At 46.9% G+C, this 25,746-nt stretch overlaps 1 protein-coding gene across 3 annotated transcripts; it reads right to left on the reverse strand.

Annotated features, from left to right (window-relative positions):
- Positions 1–97: 97 nt before the first annotated feature.
- Positions 98–14,084, reverse strand: PHOX2A (paired like homeobox 2A). Of its 3 annotated transcripts, XM_082340384.1 has the most exons (4): positions 9,433–14,084; positions 4,410–7,205; positions 2,074–2,261; positions 98–1,115 (listed from the first exon to the last, which is right to left on the reverse strand). In XM_082340384.1, the coding sequence occupies exons 2-4, from the start codon at positions 4,624–4,626 to the stop codon at positions 663–665; spliced, it is 858 nt and encodes a 285-aa protein (XP_082196510.1). In that variant the 5' UTR covers positions 4,627–7,205; positions 9,433–14,084; the 3' UTR covers positions 98–662. The 3 variants fall into 3 exon arrangements, with proteins under 3 accessions (XP_082196510.1, XP_082196509.1, XP_082196511.1); XM_082340383.1 differs by having other exon boundaries at positions 4,410–14,084; XM_082340385.1 differs by having other exon boundaries at positions 98–1,165; positions 2,070–2,261; positions 4,410–14,084.
- Between the last annotated feature and the right edge of the window lie 11,662 nt (positions 14,085–25,746).

Here is a 25,746-nt window from a genome sequence, read left to right on the forward strand (position 1 = left end):
TAAATTACAAGTTTTTCAAAGGAAAAGAGCAACAACAGCAACAACGACAAAAAAACAGGAAGGAGGAAGCCCCTCTGTCCCGCTGCCCTGGCAGCTCCTCCACTCATCTAATGGGCCTGCCCTCTGTGCCAGACCGCCTGGGGATGGGAGGGGACGCATGAGGGAGAAATTGGTGGTGGGACCCTTCAGGCCACTCGTTATCACAATGACGAGCAGCCTTTGCACGGGTGGGGTCAGTGTGGGTGGGCCCAAGGGCTGGAGCAGCAGACTGCTCTCCAAGTTGAGTGACCCAGCCAGCTGCAGGGGCAGGGGAGGAAGCCGGGCTGTCCCCGTTTGAGGAGTCACCTTTGAGCACTGTGTTAGGGGCAGGCGTTGTTTGATTCCGGTTCTGAAGAAAACCAGGCTAGAAGGGGTCCTGGGCTCTCCCCGAGGGCATCCCAGTGAAAAGTACCCCCCTCCACTGGGTAGGGGTGGGTGAGGACGAGAGTGGCCCTGACTTGGTCTCCAAAGCTGGGGAGGGCACACATAGGGGTCAGACACGGTGAGGGGATGGGACAGATGGGGACATCAGGCAGGCGGCCAGGATGAGGAGGGACTCTGTCAGGTCCTGGAGGGGCAGGGGCGTCTCAGGCGGCAGGCCCGGAGCCTCTAGAGGCCGGCAGCTAGAAGAGATTGGTCTTCAGGGAGGGGCCGGGCTTCCGGTGGAAGGAAGACAGAACCCCAGAGAAGGGCCCGGGCCCGGGTTCCGCCGGCTGCCAAGCCTTAAGCAGCTCCGCCGCGCCCGCGCCCGGTCCGCCGCCCCCACCGCCCGCCACGCCGGCCCACAACGGGCCCTTGAGCGGCTGTGGCCCCGGCCCGGCTCCAGGCCCGGAGCCCAGGGCGGCGGGCAGCGGGCTGGGGCTCAGGCGCGGGCTGGCCAGGCCGGGCGCAGGCGGCGGCGGCGGCAGCGACGCGGTGCTGTCGGGCGTGGGGCTGCACGTGGACTCCTTGGAGTCGTCGTCCTCGGACGAGCAGCGCGCCTCACCCTTTTTGGCGCCCGCCGCGCCCGCCGCACCCTTGGCGCTGGCCGCACGCTCCTGTTTGCGGAACTTGGCCCGGCGGTTCTGGAACCAGACCTGCGAGCACAGGGGCCGGTCAGCCCGGGGCCGGCAGGCGCGGGTGAGACCTCCTTCCGGAGGGGGCCGGTCAGGATTATAACCAGCCATCGGAGTCTTGACCCCCTCCACCACTCTGCTCGTTGCCCTCCTCGTCTCTCGCCTCCCTCCCCTCCTCATCTCTCGCCTCCCTCCCCTCTTCCACTAGCCCCTTCCTCCAGGTCCTTAGGGTCTTCCCCTTGGGATCTGCTCACCCGCGGATCCCGCCGCCTCCCAGTGTTCTCTGTCTCCTGGAGAGAACTCCGCCTTCGCTCTCCTCATCACCCAAAGCCCTCGCCCCAGTTCCTTCCTACAAGAAGCTCCGGGAGTCCCCCCGGAGCGTCCCACGGCAGTGGGGAGAGGTTTAGGGCACTCGGGAAGCCTTTTGTGCAGGGTCTCCAGTAAAGGCGTGCCAGCTGAACATCTGTACTCAGATTTGTAAGATCGACGAAAGTCCGTCCCGACCCAGCTCCTGCGCCTACCCTGAACCCGGGCTTTCCAGGCTCAGAGGTTTCACAGTTGCAGAGCCGAAGAGGGGACCTGGAGGTGCTGACTGGCTTTCCCCCACTGCTCGGCCTCGTTTGGCCCCGAGGCCACCTGGAGCTGACCCTCTGTCCACTCGGCCTCCGTCCTGGCTTCCCAAGCATCACTCTGCGTGCCCAGCCCTACCCGGGAGACTGAGGAGAAATCGTGGGGCTGAACAGCTCAGTTCTTCCGAAGGCCTCAGGCCCCGCCTGGCCCCGCCGCCTCCCGGGGCTGCCGGTCCTCTCCTGCCCAATCACCTCCAGACTGCACCCTGGGCCCTGGTCCTAGTTCACCGCCCCCGGGCTGTACCCGCCCGCTGCCCGAGTGAGGCCCCTCTGTCCCTCGGACCCCCAGGTGTCAGGCACTAAACTCCCGGCCCCGCTCCGCGCGCACACACTTCCGCGCAAACACGCACCTGCACGCGAGCCTCGGTAAGGTCGATCTTGAGCGCCAGCTCCTCGCGCGTGTAAATGTCGGGGTAGTGAGTCTCGGCGAAGACGCGTTCCAGCTCCTTCAGCTGCGCGCTGGTAAACGTGGTGCGGATGCGCCGCTGCTTGCGCTTCTCGTGCAGGCCCGACGGCTCCGGGAAGAATTTGTAGGGCACTACGGGTGTGTGCAGAAGGGGGGAAATCAACGAGGGTGGGGATGTGAGGGGCCGAGCCCGGCCCGCTGTGTTCTTCCCCTGAGGGATCGCTCACCATCCCCCGCCCCTGACCTGGCCCCTCGGCTTGGTCCTCTCAGTACGGATCGGCTTCCCTATCATTGGATGGAGCCGGCAGGGGTGAAAGCGGACGGGGCACGGGGAGGCCTGGGGCCCAAGAGCCGCAGAGAGGGAACCAAAATCTGATCCTCGGATCCAGACTGCTAACCTGTCGTTGGCCCTCCGCAGTGTTCCCCCTATCTCCCGCCAGTCTACCGGACCCGACCCTCAGTGTGTTTCTCCTTCAGTCGGCCTGACTTCAGGTCCTGCTCTATCCACCCTAGCCTTAGCTGTCTGTCAGGTCTCATCAACATCCTGTGTCTCCCCAGTAACCAGTCGTGGACCGCGGGTCTACTTTCAGCCCTGCCACGGACTCTCTGACATGTAAAAATGTGGCCGCCTCTACCCTGCATCCCTCTCCTTCCTAGGCCTCATTTCCTCAGCCCGATCTCACATCGCATTCTCTTCCAGGTGTCCCCCTCTCTTTTTCATCTCTCTCCAACCACATCTATCTGCAACTTTCCCCTCCTGGACCATTCTTCTCTTTGTGCCCATTGAGAAGGGTTCTTATTTCTCCTCTCCCAGGTTCCTCCATCTTCTCTTTGCCCTTCTTCTTCCTCCCAGACACCTCTGTCTCCCAACTCCTCCAAAAACCAGCCCCAACCCTTCCCCTCACTCTTCCCATCCCTGTCTCCCATCTACCCCTTCCCAGTACCCATTGTCCCACAGACAGTGTTTCTGACACTATCTCCCCATCCTTGTCTCCAGCCCCCGTTTAGTTCTCCCTGTTCTCCAGGGATCCCCAATATCCTTATCTTTGTCATATCTCCCTAGTTCTCTATCTCCCCTAATCCTTGTGTCCAACACCCCATTCCTATCCCCATCTTTCTCATCTCTGTTTTCAATTTTCCTTGGTCCCCATCTCCCATAATTCCTGTCCCCATCACCTGGTTTTTATCTCCATCTCCCCAACCCTGGTTCCCCATTTCTCCCAAGTACCCCAATCTTCCCATCTCTGCTCACATCTCTCTGTATCTGTCCCCATCTTCTCCATCTCAGACCTCCAACTTTCTAGGGCCCATCTCCCCATTTCCTGTTTCCAGCTCCCCAGTCCCCATCTGCATATGACCCAGAATACCCAATCTCCCCATCCCCGTTCCAGTTTCTGACTCCAACTCCCTGGTTCTCACTTCTCCAAATCCAGGTCTCTCTCACCATCCCTCCCCACCACACAGGTCCCAATCTTCTACTGGGTCCCGGTGGTCTTCCCAGGAAGGAAGAAGATAAGGAGAATGGGTGGGGCAGCTTGAACTCTAACTGGAGCAATGGGGGTGGCTAAGAGGCTCCACGAGGCTGAAGGTTCAGATGGGGTCTTGGATCAAGGGGCTTGGGTATTGCATGAGGCTGCTTCTGGGTTCTGCAGTACTCTAGCTGGGAGAATCTCCAGGAGGCATGGGGAAATGAAAGTTGCTTAATGACCTGAGCATCCTTTTCTTCTGGCCACAGAATGGGTTTCAGTAGTGCAAGAGGGTTTGGGCACAGGTAGGATGGGTTCAAAACCAGGCAGTAGGGGCTTGATGGTGCTGGGGCTCTGGGAAGGCTCCCAGCTGGGCAGCTCATCTGCCGCAGGGGTCCATGTTGGGGGTCGGGCATGAAGCGGGGTGGGAATGATAAGGATGGCCTGAGCCGAGAGCATTTCCCAAGGATACAGGGCATGGAGAGGTTTAGTGGTCAGTCTTTGCAGATGGGCAGGGGAGGGCCTGGTGAGGAGCCTGGGGCTACACTGGGGATCTATTTCCTTGACCTGAAGAGCACGGGATAGGGATACGGCAGCGAGAAGAGGAACGGGAAGGAGGAGAGGGTGGGGCTCAACTCTGCCTAGGGAACCCCGTCTTACACGAGGGACTGTGGGTCCCGCGGGGAGTTGGAGGGTCTGGCTAGGGCAGAGATTGTGGCGGCTGTGGGGGACAGTCGCAACCACTAGCCGAGTAGGGCAGGGGCTAGGGGTGCCGTAGGATTTGGAAGGAGGGTTGTACCGGGGCTGGGCTCACCTGCCGAGTAGGGCGCAGGCTGATGGTCGCGTAGAGCGCCAAGCGCGCAGTTGGAGGAGCCGAGCGCGGGGCAGGGAGGCCCGGCCGCGGGGAAGGCGGGCCGCAGGGGACTGTACTGGAAGCCGCCGGGCTGACTGCAGGCGCCGAAGTCGCCGTAGGCGGACGCCTCCATGGCCGCCACGCACGAGTCGTACGAATTGAGGTAGGAGTAGTCCATCGGCCCGGGGGGCGGGGGCGGGGGCCGGGCCGGGCCGGGTCGGAGTTGGTGTCCCGGGCCGGGTGGGGGTCAAGATGGGGGTTGGAGCGCCAGGGGCCGAGGACCCGAGGCCGGCTCTGAGCGCTCGTGAGTCCGCCCGCCCCGTCGCGGCCGCGCTCCGCCCTGGTGCAACGCAAGTGCAGCCCAACCCGGCCTGCGCGCCTTTTAACGCGTAGGACCCCGCGGAGGGGGCGGGGCGGGGCGAGCTCGGCGGGGCGGGGCCTGGACGGCCAAGGCCCCGCCCCCAGCCGCCCCCGACCCCCACCCCAAAGGGTCGCCGCCGCCCTCTTAGAGCTCGGGATGTGCAGGGCAGGCTGCGCGGGGCCCCATCCCTAGAGTCCCCCATCCCGCCCCAATCCGGACCAGACCTTCAGTCTATGCATCGTGCCCAGCCGTAGGGTCCCGACCCCTCTCCCTGGCCTCCCCACCTGCGGCCCCGCAGAAGGGAGGGGAAACAGGCCCGGCGGCGCTCGTGTGAAGAAGTTAATTCAATTCGTCCTGATAACCGAGTTATTCCGATCCAGTCCCTCGGCCCCGCCCCCAGCGAGGTCCCATCCCGGAAGGGACTACGGAGATGCCTCAGGAGGGGGAATGAAGACAAGGACGAGGAAGAGACGGGGCCCGAGATGGGGACAGAGGATGTGGATGAAGAGAGGAGACAGAGACGGAGACAGGGAGAGAAAGGGACAGAAACAGTGATGGAGAAAGATGGAGAAAGGGACAAGAGAGATACTGGTACACAGATGGAGATAAGGATGAGACATAGACGAGAGAGATAGATTGGAGACGTGGGCGGTGGGGTGGGGGGCGGCAAGAGGGAGACAGGGACAGAGGTGGCGACAAAGGTGAAACATGTACAAGAGGAAGGAAGGGAAGGAGGTGGGACAAGGCAGAGATAGAGGAGACAAAGATAAGAGAGAGACAGAGAGGGGAACAGAGAAAGCAAGTGAGGCAGGCGTGGAGACAGAAAACACAGGGAAGAGACACAGTTGGAAAGAAGGATTGCGATGGAGATCAAGAGAGAGATGAGACAAAACAGGGCAGTGATAGTGAGACAGACACACACGGAGGGTCAGTCTCAGTGAGACAAGGCCAGGGACAGACACAACAGAGGAACAGAGGCTAAGGGGCGGAGAGAAAAAGCCTTTGGAGAGCCGAGACCCACCAGCTGGAGCGCCCAGCGGGCAGAAGGACTGTAGTGGAGGCGCGGTGTGAAGCTGCGGAGGGGGAGGGTTGCCTCTCTCCTGACTTGTCCTGAAGGCCACACGACCCTGCCCTGTACCTTCAAGGCCCAGCCTGCCTCTCCCCTCCCCCAGGTCCCACAGTTCAGTCCCTCTCCCCGCTGCTGCTGGGTGTGATTCTCTGGTCCCCAGCACCCTCAGCACAGAGTGTGTGTGTGTGATGAATGTCAAGACTGGGGAGTAACCAAATGACCCCTTCACTCTTTCTCAGCTTCCACCCCCTCCTGCAGAGGCCTTTTTCTTCTGCAGGAAAACCACCTAGACTCAGTCTGGACTTGGCCACGGACACGCTCCATGGACTTAGCCATTGGCCTCCATACTGTGGGGCCACAGGATACAGAATCCTTTCCAGGAGAAGAGAATAGAGAACTCTTCCACCCCCGCAGCTCACCTAAGGAGGATTTAGCAGCTTTCCCACCCAACCCCCCAGCCTCCTGCACCCAATCTTGGCAAGTCCTGCAGATGGAGAAGTGGAGACCCAGCAAGAAGGCAGGGGGGCCCCCTTGTCACCAGCCAGAGTCCTTGGGGGATGAGAGATGGCTCCTGGAATTCCTCCCCCCAGCTTACCAGCACAGTGGGGAGCATGCCCACCCTCAGGTGATCCACGTCCCTGGCCACTCATTCTTTGCTTAACACAAGGACACCTATCCCCCTTTCTGTAACCACTCCTTTTCAGGGTGTTTCTTTGAGGTATTTTCTCTAATTATTTTTAGGTCTAAACTTTTAAAACTGAGAGCAAAACTGATTCAAAATGTTCTCTCCACTGGTGTGGGAGGTGCACCTCTCCACCTTGATCCAAGGACCCAAGTGATCTCACAATTGGGAAATCAGACAGTGCCACTGCTCTCTTCCTTAGACCTCCCATGGCTCTCCATTGCCCTCAGGATCAAATCCATTCTGGCCCACAATGTCCTCCATGCCAGTGCTCCAGTCTGCTTCCTCCTAACCGTGGTTTTCTTTGCAGCCCTCACACATTGATCTTTTAGTTCAGAGCTGTTCTCTCTGGCTGGAATGTTCATTCCAGTCTCCATCCCACCACACTCCCCCCATCCCCCGCCAAAAAACAAGCCAAAACCTGGTTGATGCTTGTTTGTCCACCGGGTCTCAACTTGGAAGTCACTGCTTCCTGGAAGCCTTCCCTGACACCCCTAGACTAGGTTGGGTGTCCCACAGTACCTCCCTCTCTTTTGGTTACTCACCTTGTTGAAGTATTTGTTGATCATGTTGATCACTTTCTCTGCAGCCCACCCATGATGTCTATCGCATCACTGCACATCATAGGCCTTCCCATATCTGTTTCTTGAATGAATTAATGAAGGCTAGGCTGAACTCTTTGTGTTGGGGAATCCTGCCCTTGTTTCTAGGGAAGGGATCCCCATCCCCAGCCTCCCATTCCCCACTGTCTGAAAAGGGATCATTCTCCCTTCTTCATTCCCTCGGTCCCCAAAGACAGGAAACTTCCTCCATCTGGGCCAACCTTCTGCCTGGGAGAAAGTCCTTCCTCATCTGAGGAATTTTCAAGGGGCCATATCCCTTCCACAGGGACAAAGCTGAAGCAAAGGAGCAACTGAAGCTTTCATGCAGGGACCAGCAGAGATATGAGGCCCTGGTTCCACCTGTCTCTGTTTCCATGAGCCATCCCTGTCATTTCTACAGTTTGGTCATTGAGCCATTAAGTTCCTCGTTCTGTCTAAACTGCTTTAAGTTGGGCTTCTGACACTTAAAACCAAGAGCTCTGACCAATATAACCTGTAAATGCTTGACACCTTTACAGATAATCAAACAAATGGTTGTGACTGGAAGTTTTACGGTAACATGCATGTTTCAGGGTCAGCTGGGCAGGAGCTGCCCTTCCCCTGACTCAGGACTGTGAAGTTCGAGCCTCCTCTCTCTGCAAGGAGCCATTTGTATCTGCTGATTGGCACTGAAACTGAGATGAAGCCCAAGAAAATGCTTTGAACCCCGTCCACTGTTGGGTTCAGGTGTTTCAGATGGTGGAGGTGGGGGAACTTTGGAGGCCAGGCTGCACGCATCTGTGTGTGTGTGTGTGTGTGTGTGTGATATGCGGACACCCAAGAGGGCTTCCTGAGAACTCACCGTAAAAGAAGGAGACAGGCAGAGTGGGTTGGGCTTTGCAAGGGCCTCATACCAGAGAGGCTAGTGGCCGTGATCTGATGTGGGAGCTCATCCTGACTGAGACCCCCTCCCAAATGCGTGCACTCCTGGGGAACTAAAAATGCTCTGACATGAAACACTGTCACAGCAATCCTGCTGTGAAGCCTCCTTGCTAAGCATGTCCTCACTTCCATAACTGATGACAGATTCTGGAGCCTGATTGCTAGGTTCTGGCTCTGACACTGCCACTTCCAAGCTGGATGACTTAGGGTAAGTTATTCAACCTCTCTGTGCCTCACCTTTTTCACCTGTAACCTGGTTTATTTTAATGATTAAGTGAATTAAAATATATGAAGTAGGACTCTCCTGGTGGCACCGTGGTTAAGAATCTGCCTGCCAATGCAGGGGACAAGGGTTCAAGCCCTGGTCCAGGAAGATCCCACATGCTGTGGAGCAACTAAGCCCGTGCGCCACAACTACTGAGCCTGTGCTCTAGAGCCTGCGAACCACAATTACTGAGCCCGCGTGCCGCAACTACTGAAGCCTGCGCGCCTAGAGCCCATGCTCTGCAACGAGAGAAGCCACCGCAACGAGAAGCCCGCGCACCGCAGCGAAGAGTAGCCCCTGCTCACCACAACTAGAGAAAGCCCACGCACAGCAGCAAAGACCCAACAATAAATAAATTTGTTAAAAAAAAAAAATATATATATATGAAGTGTTTGAACTGTGTCTGGCACATAGTAAACATTAAATAAATTAGCTACCACCACCACCCCTTCTCTCTCTCACCAAGTGATTGAGGCCTGTGACTGACAGACCCAGACCACACTCTAGTCAGGCTCCTCTGATCTGTTGCACCTGATACCTGGACATATAATCTGGACATGGACTCCTGTCTTTGCATCACAGCATCACTTCTACCTTTGAGATTTCAGAAGATATCAGGGCCCTGCAGAGTTACCCAGCCTGACCCCTTAATTTTTGCAGATGAAGAAACTGATGCCTAGAGAGGAGTCCTGCAGGAAAAGTGAAAACAGCCAGAGTGTGTCATGGTGGGGAGGATTCCTTCCAGAGAGGAAGCAGCATGCAAAAAGGAACCTGGGGAGAGGGTACAGTGGGGACTGTCCTTTTTCTACTGCTCTGATCCCAACTCTGCGAGCCTGGACAGTGGAATTACCTTGAGAACAGAGGAGAAAGGACCCATGCCTTGGAGAACTCTTGCTGCCTGTGGTCATTTGGAGAATTCCCAGGCTACTTCTAGAGCAGCCACAGATCTTAGCCTCCCTCAGAACTCTGAGCAAGGATCTCCAGGGCTCAGAGTGTGGGCACCAGGCTGATTTACTAATCCAGTGCACTCCTGTCAGTCCTTCTTTCTCTAGGGGGAGAACATAAAGTGATGGCGCCTCCTTACCTTTGAAATGCATCTTCTCACTCTCTGAAGCAATGTCCTCAGTGTCATCACTGTACAACTATGATTAGAAGCCAAGCTTGATTAGACATCCATGTTTACCTTCTAATAAAGGATGGAGCTTATCTATCAGTGAAAAGTTAGCACATTTCTGGTCCTGCTTAAGGACCTTAAAACGCCTTTCACCCCCATTTATCTACCAAGTCCATCAGCAATGTTCTTCCCAGTCGCTCTTCTCTCCTGCTATAATTTCTGGTCCAGGGAAGGTTGGAGGCAAATATTTTAACTGTATATTCCCAACCTGTCTATCACAACCTGTAGTCTCTTGTTCATCTCTCTGTTATGGGGACAACCCTTACTATTTTTTTTCTTCCCACCACTACTTTAGGTTACCCGGTCTTCTATTAATTTCCACTTTTATATTTAGCTTCTAGCATTAGGCCTTTCCAGGGATCCTAAACATCCAAAATGTTCAGTTCTCAGAGATCCCTGAAGAATGAGAAGAGATCTTAACTCAGTTCTACAAATATTTCTTGAGTGTCTGATCTATGATGGAATCATGGGGCACTCGACACATGGGGATGAATTAATCCTGGTTGCTTTCTTTAAGGATCTTCCGATCTGGTGGGCACATAGGCAGTTACTTATGGGGAGGTTCGCCTTAGAATGTTTTAGTTGTCTGGGCAAGGGAATGGTACATAGAAGGTGAGACAAGATGGCTCTTTTTTTTAAAAAGGGAAGGGGGAAAAAAGGGTTTGATCCTACCAAACATGTCATACATTGATAAGCTCATTCAAGCTTTTGTGCATGAGAAAGGACCTGCCTGAGGGCCGCCATAGTGGACATCTGTAGTGTGGTTAGCCCAGCACAACTCTTCTCTTGGGAACTGTCTCCTCCATCCACATGGCTACCCACGGAACCATTGTTCTTACATAATCCTACCCTCAGCCATAACTGGTCCAGGTGTGGGTACCTGTTTGAAGATGGGTCAATAAAACCCTTTCTCATCATTTTTTTCTTATTTGAATTGAGAAACCAGTCATTCTCTTTTGAATGGTGAAAACTATAAATGTAAAGCTCAGGAAATGTTTGCAGCCATGTTCCCCAACATGAAGAGAAGGAAGGTGGTTGGAGTGAAGAAAGAATAAATAAGAAGTTGAGGCAAAAGATATAGAGACTTATGTTAGAATTTAAGAGCCTAGTTCCAGTTATTCCTGAGACATCCTTACTCTTTTTGCAAATTAGTTGTTCAGCCCTTTATTGAATTTTGTTATCCAATACAGTCTTCTTTATGTTTAATCTATTTCAAGTTGGATTTCTGTCACTTCCAAACAAAGAGATTCAAATAAAAAATAGGTATAAGGTATGCAGCGATGCAAACAGCAGACCCTAAAAAATGGAACTGGCCTTGTTGATATAGGGTGGGATGCAGTGAGAATCCCTCCATTCTGAGCCTGGAAATGAGATGTCCTTGTTAGGTGATAATGAAGTAACTGGGAAAACTACTGCATGTTGTCTCTTAGAACTTGACCTCACCTTTCCCCATTGCCCTGTGGTTGTAACTGCAGAGGATTAAGTAGAAAAGTGGTAAAATAATTCACATCTGGCAATCTTGGGAAGGGGTTTAAGAGGGGACAAGCAGATGAGGAACAGCATGACAATTTGTAACTCTGGTAAGGAAGCCTCTGCCCGTGGCCAGCAATCTGAGGCTGCCGCAGGAGGATAGCCATGTGATCTGCAGATTGGTTATAGCCAAGTTCTCTGCCACACTCTAGAGTGAATGCATTGATTAGGAAACATTGACTGTTTGACAGGTGAAATGGGAATATTTGGGAAGATCTAGAGAAATTAGGGAAGTGTGATTCTCCCAGTCCTTCTTGGCACCCTGGCCTGAGAGTAGGAAAAAGTTGGCATTTTTTTTGACATCTGGCATCTGAAACCACTTCCTAAGTTAGGGGAATTCCCTACCTAATAGATGCCAGATACTTACTCTCTGAACTTCCCTTAAAACCAGAGTGCAGACACCTGACCTATTCTCAGCCAATCATGTACCTTGATCACAGCCTAAGCTAATGACTCTGTAGCTAAGGAAGTGAGCACTCAGTGACCATAAGAATTCTCTCCATGGGAAATGGCTTTACAGCAAGATCTAGTTCTAGGTACAGCAGGGCCCCGACATAGCTTGTTTTTGGCAGCATTGAGGGTTCAGTGCCAACCATGCCAGCTGTGCAAGGGGCAGTGGTGATGGGGCTGTCCTCATGGAGACAACAATGCAGCTTAATTTAGGGCATTGTTTCTAGTTGTGTGGCTCTGTATTTGGTCCTCCAGTCATTTCAGCAATCCCCTGAGATACGTTTTATAAATGTAATATGATTAACATAAAATTTTTTTTTGCTTAAATAAGATGAAGTTAGTTTCTGTTGCTTGTAACTAAGGACTGATTGATAAAGAAATTGGTACTAGATTGGCTGAGGGCATCAGACTCTCAGGGAACTATTTGGAATCTGGGAATAGTTGTGTGGCTTGGTTGGGACTAGAGGCAGTGGAAATCCAGAGACGGAGTGGCATTCAGGGGCAAAACAGCTCATCAGTTTATTACTAGTGGCACCTGGAATGAAGTGTCCATTGAGAGCACAGACTTGGGGGACTGTCAGAGATCAGTATAAAGAGAATGAGGAATGCAAGGATTGTGAGGAGGTGTGGAAAGCTTAAAGAGAGATTGAAAAATGTAAAAATCAAACTCAAAGGTTGCTCCTGTGTGAGAGTTTGAGTATTGTTTGTTGATAAATGAGAGGATGTGGATGGCTAAGAGAGCCCTGAGTCCTCTAGGAGTTAGGGTTATGTTGGGTGCACATAAGGGAAAATCCAAAATAACAATAGTGTAAACAAGATAACAGATTATTTCTTCTTCACTTAAAGTAAGTCTGGAGGTAAGGAGTCCAGTGTTGGTATGGCTGCTGAGTGCACATCAGGGACTCATATTCCTTCTTCCTTTCTGTTTCCTAGAGTATGATTTCTAACCTCAAAGTTACTTCATGTTCTAAGATGGCTGCAGGAGTTCCAGTCATCACATCCACATTCTAGGCAGCAAGAATGAGGAAGAAGGAAAACAAAAGGTACATTTCTCAGTGAGATATCTCCCTATAAAGAACGTTCCAGAAGTTCCATGCAACACTTCTGCTTACTTCTTTTCTGCCTGAACTCAGTCATATGGTCACATCAGACTTAATGAGAGATTAGAAAAGGCATGATATTAGCTGGGCACGTTAGTATCCCAAATAAAATAGAGTCTCTGTTGCTGAGGAATAAGCAGAGAATGGATATTAGGCAAGTGTATTAGTTATCCATTGCTGCATAACAAAGTACCCCAAACTTACTAGCTTAAAACAACACACACTTATAAAGTCACAGTTTCTGTGGGTAAGAAATCTGGGCGTGGCTTACCTGAGTCTTCTGCTTCAAGGGCCTCGCCCAAGGATGCAATCGAGGTGCCAGTTCTGCAGTCTCAAATGAAGGCTTGACTAAGGAATGATTTCCCCCAAGCTCACTCACATGGTTGTTGCCAGGACTCAGTTCCTCCAGGGCTGTTAGTCTGAAGGGCTCAGTCCTTATCAGATGTTAGCCAGTGGTTACCCTCATTCCCTTGGCCTATGGGCCTCTCCATCAGGGCAAGCATGTAGGAAGAGCCAGAGAGAATGCCAGCAAGACTGAAGTCAGCCTTTTATAACCTATCCTTGGAAATGACATTCTGTCACTTTTGCCATTTCTATTCCTTAGAAGCAAGTTACTATGTCTTCCTGCTCACACTCAGGGAGAGGGGATTACACAGGGCATGAGCATCAGGAGGCAGGGATCTCTGGGAGTCATGTCAGAAACTGTCTACCACAGCAGGCAATTGGTGATCTCTCTTACAACCCCAACCTACCACTGAAAATAGCCAGAGACTATAGCACCCTCTCCCTGTCCAATGGGGTTGCTTCCCTCTGGTTTGAAGACTATATATAGACTTCCCATGGGGAATTATGTGGCAAGAGGAAGCCAAGTCTCCTCATGCCCCATCCCACTGACTTAATTGTCTCCATACTCATTATCAGAATCAGACCCCAACATGCATCAGGGTCAAATAGGAGCTCAAATTCACAAGAAGGCCTTCCCACTAAAAGAATTAAAAGATTTTTCAAATTTATATCAATAAAATTTGGCAAATATATGTGGGAATGGATTCTGAGGGTTCAGGACTAAGGAGGAGGAACATAATTTAAAATTAGGATGAAATGACCAATATGAGTGCACTTAACAGAGAGCCTGGATTCCATGTGCCGATTTTAAGAGCTGGGAGTTCTAATCACCTTTTTTTACAAAAGAGATGAGTTTATTTTTTCTTAGAGTCTAACATCTTATTATATTCACTTGATCACATATCCACCCATCTATCCATTTTTCTATCTATGTCAATTCATTGTGTTTTTTTTTCAGATTATTTTTTTAATTAATAGATTTTAGTATTTAGGACAGTTTTGGATTAACATAGAAAATGAGCAGATAATAGAGAAAGTTCTCATATACTCCCCTCCCCCACCCTAGTTTCTCCTATTATCAACATCTTACATTAGTGTGGTATATCTGTTACTATTAATGAACCAGTATTGATATATTATTATTAACTAAAGTCCACAGTTTACATTAAGGTTTACTCTGTGTTATATGTTTCTATAGTTTTTGACAAATACATAATGTCTTTATTCACCATTACAGTGTCATACAGAATAGTTTCACTGCCCCTGTGTTTCAACTATTAATCCCTCTCCCTTTTCCAATACTGTCTCTATATTTTTGCCTTTTCCAGAATAGTCGGAATCATAGAGCATGTAGATTTTTCAGACTGTACTTTTGATGCATTCACAGTAAGTTGCAGACATCCATACACTTGGCCCCTAACACTTCAGTGTGCATATCATTAAGTAGAGAAAAATATTGTTAATTTTTCAGGTAAAATTTTCATATAGTGAAATGAATAAAGCTAAGTGTACCATTCAATGAGTTTGACACATGCATATATCTGTGCAACCCTACCCCTTACCATCACCCCAGAAAGTTCTTTCATGCCTCTTCCCAATCAATCCCAAACTCGCTCCCTCAGAGGCAATCACCCTTCTGATTCTTTTCCACTACAGATTAATGTTGCTTGTTCTTGAATTCCTCTGAGTACTCTTTGTGTAAGCCTTCTTTTTCACTCAGCATATTTTTGAGATTCATCCATGTTGTGTGTATCAATAGTTCACTACTTTTTATTGCTGAGTAGTGTTTCATTGAATGAATATACCTGTGTAGGCAGAATTCTAAGATGTCCCCCAAGATTCCTGCTTCCTGGTGCACATGGCCTGTACACAAAACATGGATGAATCTGTGAATCCCCAATTCTGTGAATACGATGGGATAGCACTCCCATGATTAGGTTATGTCATATAGCACAGGGGTCCCCAGCCCCCAGGCCACGGACTGGTACTGGTCTGTGGCCTGTTAGCAACTGGGCCACACAGCAGGAGGTGAGAGGCAGGCGAGGGAGCGAAGCTTCATCTGTATTTACAGCCACTCCCCATCACTTGCATTACTGCCTGAGCTCTGCCTTCTGTCAGATCAGTGGTGGCATTAGATTCTCATAGGAGTGCGAACCTTACTGTGAACTGTGCATGCGAGGGATCTAGGTTGTGCACTCCTTATGAGAATCTAATGCTGGATGATCTGAGGTGGAGCTGAGGTGGTGATGCTAGAGCTGGGGAGTGGCTGCAAATACAGATTATTATTAGCAGAGAGGTTTGACTGCACAGAAACCATAATAAATCAATGCACTTGAATCATCCCCAAACCATCCTCCCTGCCCCCAGTCCGTGGAAAAATTGTCTTCCATGAAACCAGTCCCTGGTGCCAAAAAGTTGGAGACCACTTATATAGCACATTTGACTTTATAAAAAAATTTTTTTTCTATTTTTTAATTAATTAATTTATTTTTTGGCTGCACTGGGTCTTTGTTGCTGGGCACGGGCTTTCTCTAGTTGCGGCGAGCAGGGGCTACTCTTCATTGTGGTGCTCGGGCTTCTCATTGTGGTGGCTTCTCTTGTTGCAGAGCACAGGCTCTAGGCGCGCAGGCTTCAGTAGTTGTGGCACGTGGGCTCAGTAGTTGTGGCACACGGGCTCTAGAGCGCAGGCTCGGTAGTTGTGGCGCATGGGCTTAGTTGCTCCGCGGCATGTGGGATCTTCCCGGACCAGGGCTCCAACCCATGTCCCCTGCATTGGCAGGCGGATTCTTAACCACTGCGCCACCAGGGAAGTCCCACACATTTGACTTTTAGAAAGGGGGATTATCTGGGTGCATCTAACCTAATGGCATGAACCGTTTACATTTGGTTCAAGAGGTCTTAAACAGTGAAGTCAGAGAGATGTGAAGCATGAGAGACACTCAACAGGAGGATGATTCTTCATTGCTGGATGGAGAGGCCACATTGCAAAGAATGTGGGTGACCTCTAGGGGTTGAGAGTGATTTCCAGCTGACAGCCAGTAAGAAAACAGGACCTCAGTCCTACAGCCACAAGGATCTGAAGTCAGCTAAGAACCTGAATAAACCTAAAAGTGGATTCTTCCTCAGAGCCCCCAGAAAGGAATGCAGCTCAACTGACACCCTGAGATCCAGAGCAGATGATAGTCCAGCCACGTTCTGAGTAGATGAGAACTGTGCCAGACTTTGAAATACAAACTTGTGAGCTGAAATGAACGTTGTTTTCAGCTGCTAAGTTGTGGGGTTATTTGTTACACAGCAATAACAAACTAATATAATACCACAGTTTGCTTAGCCATTCTCTTTTGATGGACATATGGGTTATTTCTAGTTTTGGACTATTATCAATCGTGCTGCTATGAACATTTATGTACAAGTCTTTTTTTGTGGTTATATGTTTTCATTTCTCTTGGGTCATAGGGTAGATGTGTATTTAGTTTTCTGAGAAACTGCCAGAGCTCTTCCTAAAGTAGTTGTGCCATTTTACACTCTCACCAATAATGTATGTGAACTCTGGTTGCTCCACATACTCTTGAAAGTCAAATAGTGTCAGTCTTTTTAATATTTTCCATCCTGGTGGGTGTATAATGGATTTAATTGCTTTTTTTTTCAGTTGGTTGACTGACACCTGGATTCACTGATGAAGTTAAATGAAATTGAGAATCCTTTGGTATAATGAAGAAGAAAGAATTAAAACACTTAAGGAGATGAGAATGTTGGTCTATAAACCTCTCCTTCTAGGTTTATAAGTGTGATTCATCTACACCCAATTCCACCCCCTGAGAGGGCCCAGATGACATTTTCTTCACCAAGGTGTTGAGAAATACATTTGTGAGAGGGTGATGGCATCTTTGGAAAGTGCTGTAGCAACTGGTTTCTGCAGGCCAGTGATGCTGGAGGAAGACACTACAGATGGGACTAAAGAATATGGGTAGTTCACTAATATCCTAATTTGTAAAACCAAAAGTCCTCTGGAACTGGTGAACAGAGGGTGAACTTAAGACAAGATAGTTATGATCTTTCACCCAATTTCCAGGCCTGGGTTACTTCACAGACTTCGAGTACCTTGAATGAAGTGAAAGCAAGTACACTAATGGAAGATGTATATAAATAACTGTCTATATATTCCTTATAGATTTCCCTGATGGGACCTGTAGTCATTTCTCAGGGTAAATTATGGGTTGAATTATGTCTCCCAAAAAGATATGTTGAAGTCCTCACCCAGGTACCTTTGGAATAGGTGAGCTTATTTGGAAATGTTCTTTACAGATGTAATCAAGTTAAGATGAGGTCATATGGAATTAGTGTGGGCCCTAATCCAATGATTGATGTCCTTATAAGAAGAGGGAATTTTGGACACACACAGAGAGAACACCATGTGAGGATGGAGGCAGAGGTTGGAGTGATGCAACTGCAAGCCGAGGAATGCCAGGGTCTGCTGGTAACCACCAGAAGCTAGGAGAGAGGCATGGAATAGATGCCCCTCAAAGCCTCAGAAGGAACCAGTCGTGGCAACACTTTGACTTTGGACTTCTGTTCTCCAGAACCGCGAGAGAATAAACTTCTGTTGTGTTAAGTCACCCAGTTTGTGGTACTTTGTTATGGCAGCCCTAGGAAATGAATAGAATAACTGTGATACTGGGATTGTTGACACTGGCTGTAATGCTAATTGAGGCTGTAGTTGGCACAGTGGTCCACCATTCAGAGTGGAGTCAAGTGATAAACGGACTTGATTCTAATCTACTTCAACATGAGTCCAGTCCTTAAACCCCTTTCCCCATGATTTCTCTAGTTCCAGAGTATATAGACTAGGGATAGTAAGCAGTTGGCAGAATATGTCTCTCTAATACAGGGAATACAGCTATTATGGTTGAAAGGGCTAAGTGGAAGCCCTAGGGCTTCCTTCCTATCAAAATTATAAACAAAAAATAATAACACATCATTGAGGGGAAATGCAAGACTTGGTAACCATCAAAGACCTGAAAATTCAGAGGTGGTGATTCCTGTTACTTACCCACTTAACTCACCTCTCTGGCTCATGATGAAGTCAGAAGAGCCTTGGAGAATGACAGTGGATTATTGAAAGGTTAAGACAGGTGATGACTCCAATTGTACTGCTGTTCCAGATACGGTTTCTTTACTGGAGCAAAACAATAGAGCCTCTGCCACCTATAATAAAGTTATTAACTTGCGAATGTTTTTTCTTTATTTCAATAGCAAAGAAGGCCAAAAGTAGTTTTGTTTAACATGTCAAGGGCAGAAGTACATCTTCACCATTTTGCTTCAGGACCATGTTAAGTTTGCCTCTGGGCCACAATTTAGTCCACAGGGACTTTAATCACCTTAGCATCCCATAAGACAACACATCGGTCCACTATGATTATGACAAAATGCTGATAAAACCTAAATAGCAGGAAGTATCAGGTACCCTGCATGTCTTAGTGAGTTGGTGTTGTCAGTGTTTGGGATTTTAGTCATTCTAGTAAGTGTGTAGTGGTATCTCATCGTTTTACTTTGCAATTCTCTGATAACATATGATGTGGAACATTTTTTCATGTGCTTATTTGATATCTGTATATCATCTTTGGTGAGGTGCTGTTCAGATCTTTTGCCTATTTTAAAATGAGGTGTTTTTTTGTTGTTGTTGAGTTTTAAGGGTTCTTTGTGTATGTCGAATACTAGTCAGATATGTGTTTTTCAAATATTTTCTCCCAGGCTGTGGCTTGTTCTTCCATTCTCTTAACAAGTGTCTTTTGCAGAACAGAAGTTTCTAATTTTAATAAAGTCCAACTTATCTGTTTTTTCTTTCATGGATCGTGCTTTTGGTGTTATATCTAAACAGCTATTTGGGAGTTCCCTGGTGGTCTAGTGGTTAGGACTCGGCACTTTCCCTGCCGGGGCCCAGGTTCAATCCCTGGTCAGAAAACTAAGATCCTGCAAGCCCTGCAGCATGGCCAAAAACAGACAAACAGCCATTGCCAAACCCAAGATCACCTCAGTTTTCTCCTACGTTATCTTCTACGAGTTTTATAGTTTTGCATTTTACATTTAGGTCTATGACCCACTAACGTGTATTTTATTTTATTATTATTTTTTTAAATTAATTAATTAATTAATTTTTGGCTGTGTTGGGTCTTCGTTGCTGTGTGCGGGCTTTCTCTAGTTGCGGCGAGTGGGGACTACTCTTCGTTGTGGTGTGTGGGCTTCTCATTGTGGTGCCTTCTCTTGTTGCGGATCACGGGCTCTAGGTGAGCGGGCTTCAGTAGTTGTGGCTCGCGGGCTCAGCAGTCGTGGCTCACAGGCTCTAGAGCGCAGGCTCAGTAGTTGTGGTGCACGGGCTTAGTTGCTCTGCGGCATGTGGGATCTTCCCGGACCAAGATTTGAACCCATGTCCCCTGCACTGGCAGGTGGATTCTTAACCACTGCGCCACCAGGGAAGTCCCTACATGTGTATTTTAAATAATTATTTTATCAAAAAGAAACAAATAAAAAAAGAAAAATTTTAAATCAAATTAAAAGTACAGAATTAAAAAACAATCAAGACATAATGAAAAACATCAGTCTTCTTCTCTCCCCACTTTTATTCTCAGAACCCAGAACCTACTCTCTAAACCATTCTAGCTGTTTCTTTTGGTATTTATCTCCATACATTTAGATAAATCACAATTTTAGGTAACATTTACAGTGTGTTAGGCTCTATCCTAAGTGCTTTGCATGCATTGTCTAATCCTTACAATCACCTTATATTGTAGGCACTACTTCTATTCCTATTTTAGAGATGAGAAAAATCGAGTCACAGAGGGATCAAGTAATTACGTAAAGTCACACTGTTAGCAAATGGCAGAGCTGGGATTTAATCTCAGGCAGTGTGTTCTTCCAGTATAATGTTTACCCTGTGATTTCCTGATTGACTGATTTTAGACTCCTGGCTTCCTAATATGAATAATCATAACTCACACCACCCAAGGCCCCGCCGTGTCTCTCTCTATTATCCCAATATTCCACATTTCATTGAATCTAAGACATCACTGATTGTAAGCCACACCTCTGTATACCACTAAGAAAGAAAAAAATAACCAAAATAACCACAATGCTTTCTTATCCCTTAGCATTTTTATATTTATTGAAAGAGATCCTTTAGACTTTAGATGTGTAATTTATTATATACTTTGGTGCTTGCAAGCAATAAAAAGAAAAATATAAGGGACTTCCCTGGCTGTCCAGTGGTTAAGACTCCGTGCTTCCACTGCAAGGGGCACAGGTTCGATACCTGGTTGGAGAGCTAAGATCCCACATGCAGTGCTGAGCGGCCAAAAAATTCAAAAGAAGAAAAAGAAAAAGAAAAATATAAGCAAATAAATTGGTTTAAATATTTCTAAAACTTCTTTATATTCAGAGTCCCATTTTTTGAATCATTTTTTGCCTCAAAGATGTCAATGCCCACATTTAATTAATTTAAACACAGTATCATACTCTGAAACTTCAAGAGTATTGGTGATAAAGCATTTTTAAAAAGAGGGATCTGATCTGCAATCATGAATAGAATTTTCTTCCAAACCATTGATATTCATTCTGCAAGTTTTGATACTGGCACTTTCTTGATTTTTCTAGAAAGTATAAATGAAAACTTCTTAGACAAAACCTGGACTTATATTCATTCCTCAAATGACACTTAAATGGTTTGTGGACTGAAATCTCCAGGAGTGGCAGTTATCCAGTCATGCCACTAGAAATAGCAATCATGTTTGCACATGGCAGTTGCATCTATGTCACAACCATTGCCTGGCTGATGATGATTGTGATGGATCTTGATTTCAGATTTTCAGATTCCAGTTCTTTTTTTTTTTTTTTGGCTGTGCTGGGTCTTCATTTTTGCACGTGGGCTTTCTCTAGTTGCGTCGAGTGGGGGCTACTCTTCTTTGCGGTGCAAGGGCTTCTCATTGTGGTGGCTTCTCTTGTTGCAGGACATGAGCTCTAGGCGAGCGGGCTTCAGTAGTTGTGGTGCGTGGGCTCAGTAGTTGTGGCACAGGGGCTTAGTTGCTCCGTGGCATGTGGGATCTTCCTGGACCAGGGCTTGAACCCGTGTCCCCTGCCTTGCCAGGCGGATTCTTAACCACTGCACCACCAGGGAAGTCCTTGAATTAATTTCCTTGTATGAATTTTCATAGAAGTAATAATTGCCTATTTTTCATTTGCTTAGTTTCCTAAGCCTCTATCACTGTCACTCTCCTAAGGAACTGTAAAATTCTTGGAGATAGTCTTTTCCACACAGTCGGATATATCAAGTCTTCTATCAGTCCCATACTTTTTTTCCTGGAGACATCTTTCCTGGAGCTTTCTGGGGTGGATTGGATTATTGTTCCCAGTGCTTCACTTCTTTCCAGTTAAGAGAATTATACACCCCTGCTTTTTGCCATGTGACTTTGCAGTATCTCTCCCTAGAGTAGGGGGAGTATATTTTCCTGTCCCACTGATGTTGAGCATGGCCCCGTGACCTGCTTTGGCTCAAGAATTTTAACAGACGTGAGAGGAAAAGAGAATTTCAATGTGCTTGTGTAATCTGGCTTGCTTCTTGAGCCTCTGCAATCCACCGTGAAAAGGACATGGCTTGGATAGCTGTTGGTTCAAGGAGAACGAGAAAACATGGGGAGAAGACCTGAACCCGAACCTCAGTCTAGAGGCAAGCCCAGCTGAGTGCAGCTGTATTGATTGAACTCTAGCCAGTATGCAGACCCACGAACATGAAAAATATTGTTGTAAGCTCCCGAGGTTTTGAGATTTTCTTTTATTACACAGAAAATACTGACTAATATACCTTCTGTCCTCCTTCATGAATCTGGACTAGCTGTTGCTCTATAGAGCTATTGTCCTGGGATATGCCTTTGCGTATCTATTGGGCCAGATCCCCCATTTATTTAATTCTGTGACTTTTTCTTGGTTTATTTCCTTGTTTTAAGGGAGCACATCCTCAAGTAGCTACCTGAGAATGGGTGCAAGATAGGAATATCTTTTGAGACCCATGCATATCTGAACACATTTATTGGGCCATTACATTTGATTAATAATTTGGCTAGGTTTGTATTTCTAGGTTGAAAATAATTTTCTCTCCTAATTTCACCATTTTCTTTCAGCTTCCTATGTTGCTTTTGAGGGATATCATTATGACTCCTTATTCTTTGTATGTGACTTTAGTTTTCCTTTGGAAGCTTTTAGAATCTTCTTTATGTCCTGAGGGTTTTGATATTTCAATATGATATGACTGGGTAGGAATCTGCTTTCAACCAATGAGCATTTGGTGGATCCTTTCAGTCTGAAAAATTCATGTCCTTTAGCGATGGAAAATTTCTTCTATACTATTTATTTGATAATATTTTCTACCTCACTTAATCCTTTTTTTTTTTTTTCTGGCTGCGTGGCTTGCAGGATCTTAGTTCCCTGACCAGGGATTGAACCCAGGCCCTCAGCAGTGAAAGCGTGGAGTCCTAACCACTGGACCACCCAGGGAGTTACCTCTTCTTTCTTTTAAAAACTCCTACTAGGTGGATGTTGGGCATTCTTAATTGCTTTTTCTAACTTTATCTGGTCTCTCACATTTTCCATTTCTTTTTGTTTTACTTCTCGGGAGATTTTCTCAAGTTTATCTTCCAATTATTTTATGGATTAAAAAAATTAACTACCATATCTTAAAATTCTAAAAGTTATTCTCTTCTGTTATTTTTTTTAATATAAATTTATTTTATTTTATTTATCTTTGGCTGCGTTGGGTCTTCGTTGATGCGTGCGGGCTTTCTCTGGTTGCGGCGAGCAGGGGCTACTCTTCGTTGCGGTGCCCAGTCTTCTCATTGCGGTGGCTTCTCTTGTTGTGGAGCATGGGCTCTAGGCATGCGGGCTCAGTAGTTGTGGCTCGAGGGCTCTAGAGCGCGTGGGCTTCAGTAGTTGTGGCGCACGGGCTTAGTTGCTCTGCAGCATGTGGGATCTTCCTGGACCAGGGCTTGAACCCATGTCCCCTGCACTGGCAGGCGGATTCTTAACCCCTGCTCCACCAGGGAAGCCCCTCTGTTATTATTTTTAAAAGAAGGATCTTGTTTTTCTTTCATGGCTATATTATTTTCTCTTTTTTCTCTATAGATATCATAGATTTGGGGGGAAGTTTTCCTGTATTGCTTCTGCTTCTTCTAGGGGTCTGCCATTACTGAATCTTTTAATTCTTTGATGAGACTTCCTGGAATGGGTAAGATTTCAGTGATGCCGTCATTCAAAGGGAATTCAAGTCCTTAAAGAAGGTTTTATAATGACCATGCCAAAGGTTCCCTGGGTCACAGAGAAGAGATCCTACCCAATCAAAGATGCCTTTACCAGTTTGGAACCCATCAGTACAAGCTTCTCTTTGGGCCTCCAAAGCTGTGTGGTCCTTTCAAGCGAAAGTGAAAAGCAGTAGGAATTATTGTTCAAACAAGGCCAGGACTTGCCTACAGAAGTCTTCATATTAACCATTTATGGAGATCTACATTTCTTTATGTAGATACAAGTTTCTCTCTGATATCACATTCCATCTTCCTGCAGAAGTTTCTGTAATATTTCTTGTAATGCAAGTCTGATGAAAATGAATTCTCTCAACTTGTATTTGTCTGAAAAAGTACTTAATTTTTATTTTTGAAACATTTTCATTGGGTTTAGAATGCTGAGTTGACAGTTTCTTCCTTTAGCACTTCAAAGATGTCACTCTACTGTCTTCTAGCTTACAGAGCTTCTGGTGAGAAGTGTGCTTTGTTCCTCTGTATAATGTCTTTTTTCTCTGGCTGCTTTCAAGATTTTCTCTTTATCTTTGGTTTTTGGAATTCGAATATAAGTCCAGGCGTGTGTAGTAGTTTAAGAATATGCATACAAATTCTTTGATGTTTTAGAAGGTGGAGCTTAATTCCCCTCCTCTTAAGTTTGGGATAGACTTAGAGACTTGCTTCTTTTTTTCCAGGTATAAGGTGGAGTTTTAAAAATTTTTGTCTTGATTTTTTTTTTTTGGATTGAGGTTTAATTGACATATAACACTGTATTAGTTTCAGGTGTGCAACAAAATGATTCATTTATATGTATTGCAAAAGTGATCAATGTCTTGTTAACTGTCACCATACATAGTTCCAATTTTTTTTCATATTACATCCCTATGACTTACTTATTTTATAACCTGAACCTTACTTTGTACCTTTTGACCCCCTTAATCCATTTCACCCACCTCCCCACCCGGCCCTGCCTCTGGCAACCACCAAATTGTTTTCTGTAGCTATAGCTTTTTTTTTTTTTAAGATTCCACATATAAGTGTGATCCTCAAGGTCCATCCATGTCCCAAATGGCAAGATTTCATTTTTTTAATGGCTGAATAATATTCCAGTGTGTGTTTATATCTCACATTTTCTTTACCCATTCATCCATCAATGGACTCTTAGGTTGTTTCCAAACTCTGGCTATTGTAAATAATGTTGCAATGAACATGGGGATGCATATATCTTTCTGCGTTAGTGTTTTCATTTTCTTCGGATAAATACCCAGAAGTGGAACTGCTGGATCATAAGGTAGTTCTATTTTTAATTTTTTAAGGAAACTCCATATTGTCTTCCATAGGAAACTCACTTCTAATGGAGAGACTACGGTGGGAATAATGGTGTGGTACCTCTGAGACCTAGATCATACAAAACAGTGCTGCTTCTGCCTGACTCTAAGATTGCTCTGGGAATGCTAACTGCCACATTGTGAGGACTTTAAGCTGGTATGCTTTAGTCATCAGGAAATTATAATTATTTTATATATTTAATTGTCAGAAAAAGGCAGCTGGATGAGGAGTTACTGTAATGGGAAGAAACTATCAAAGATAAAATCCCAAATCATGAAATTATGCCATAGAAAGCATATTGAGTGATTTGCTCTTCCAGCAAGCACTAGGTAAGCATCTACTCTGTGTCTGAGTATGCCCAGAGAAGCCACAGAAATCAAGCAGAGGAAGACCCTAAGACAGTTTTGTAATTTTAAGCTGTTAAAATATGAACCTTGACTTCTTTGATACAGCTCTATTAAAATGTAGTTTTACTTTTTAAAATTGATAGACTTTGTTTTTTAGAGCAGCTTTAGGTTCACAGCAAAACTGGGTGGAAAATATAGAGTTCCCGTATTTCACACCTGCCCCAAAGTCTCCCCACTATCAACATCAGCATCGGAATGGCACCTTTATTACAACTGATGAACCAATATTGACACATCATTATCAACCGAATTCCACAGTTTACATTAGGGTTCACTCTTGTCCATTCCATGGGTTTTGACAAATGTATAATGTCACATACCCACCATTATCATACAGAATAGTTTCACTGTTCTAAAAATCCCCTGTTCTCTACCTGTTCATCTCTGGCCCCCAGTCAAGTTCCTAGCAACCACTGATGTTTTTTACTCTCTCCACAGTTTTGCCTTTTCCAGAATGGAATCATATAGTATGTAGCCTTTGCAGATTGGTTTCTTTCACTTATGGTTTCTCCATGTCTTTTTCTAGCTTGATAGCTAATTTCTTTTTAGTGCTAAATAATATTCCATTGTCTGGATGTACCAGAGTTTGCTTATGCACTTGCCAATCAAAGAATATCTTGGTTGTTTCCAAGTTTTGGCAACTTGAATATGAATAAAGCTGCTACAAACATTTGTGTATAGGTTTTTGTGTGGACATACATTTTCAACTTCTTTGGGCAAATACCAATGAGTACAATTACAGGATTGCAT

This window comes from Balaenoptera borealis (assembly GCF_965194805.1).
Source record: "Balaenoptera borealis genome assembly, chromosome: 11".
NCBI lineage: Eukaryota > Metazoa > Chordata > Mammalia > Artiodactyla > Balaenopteridae > Balaenoptera > Balaenoptera borealis.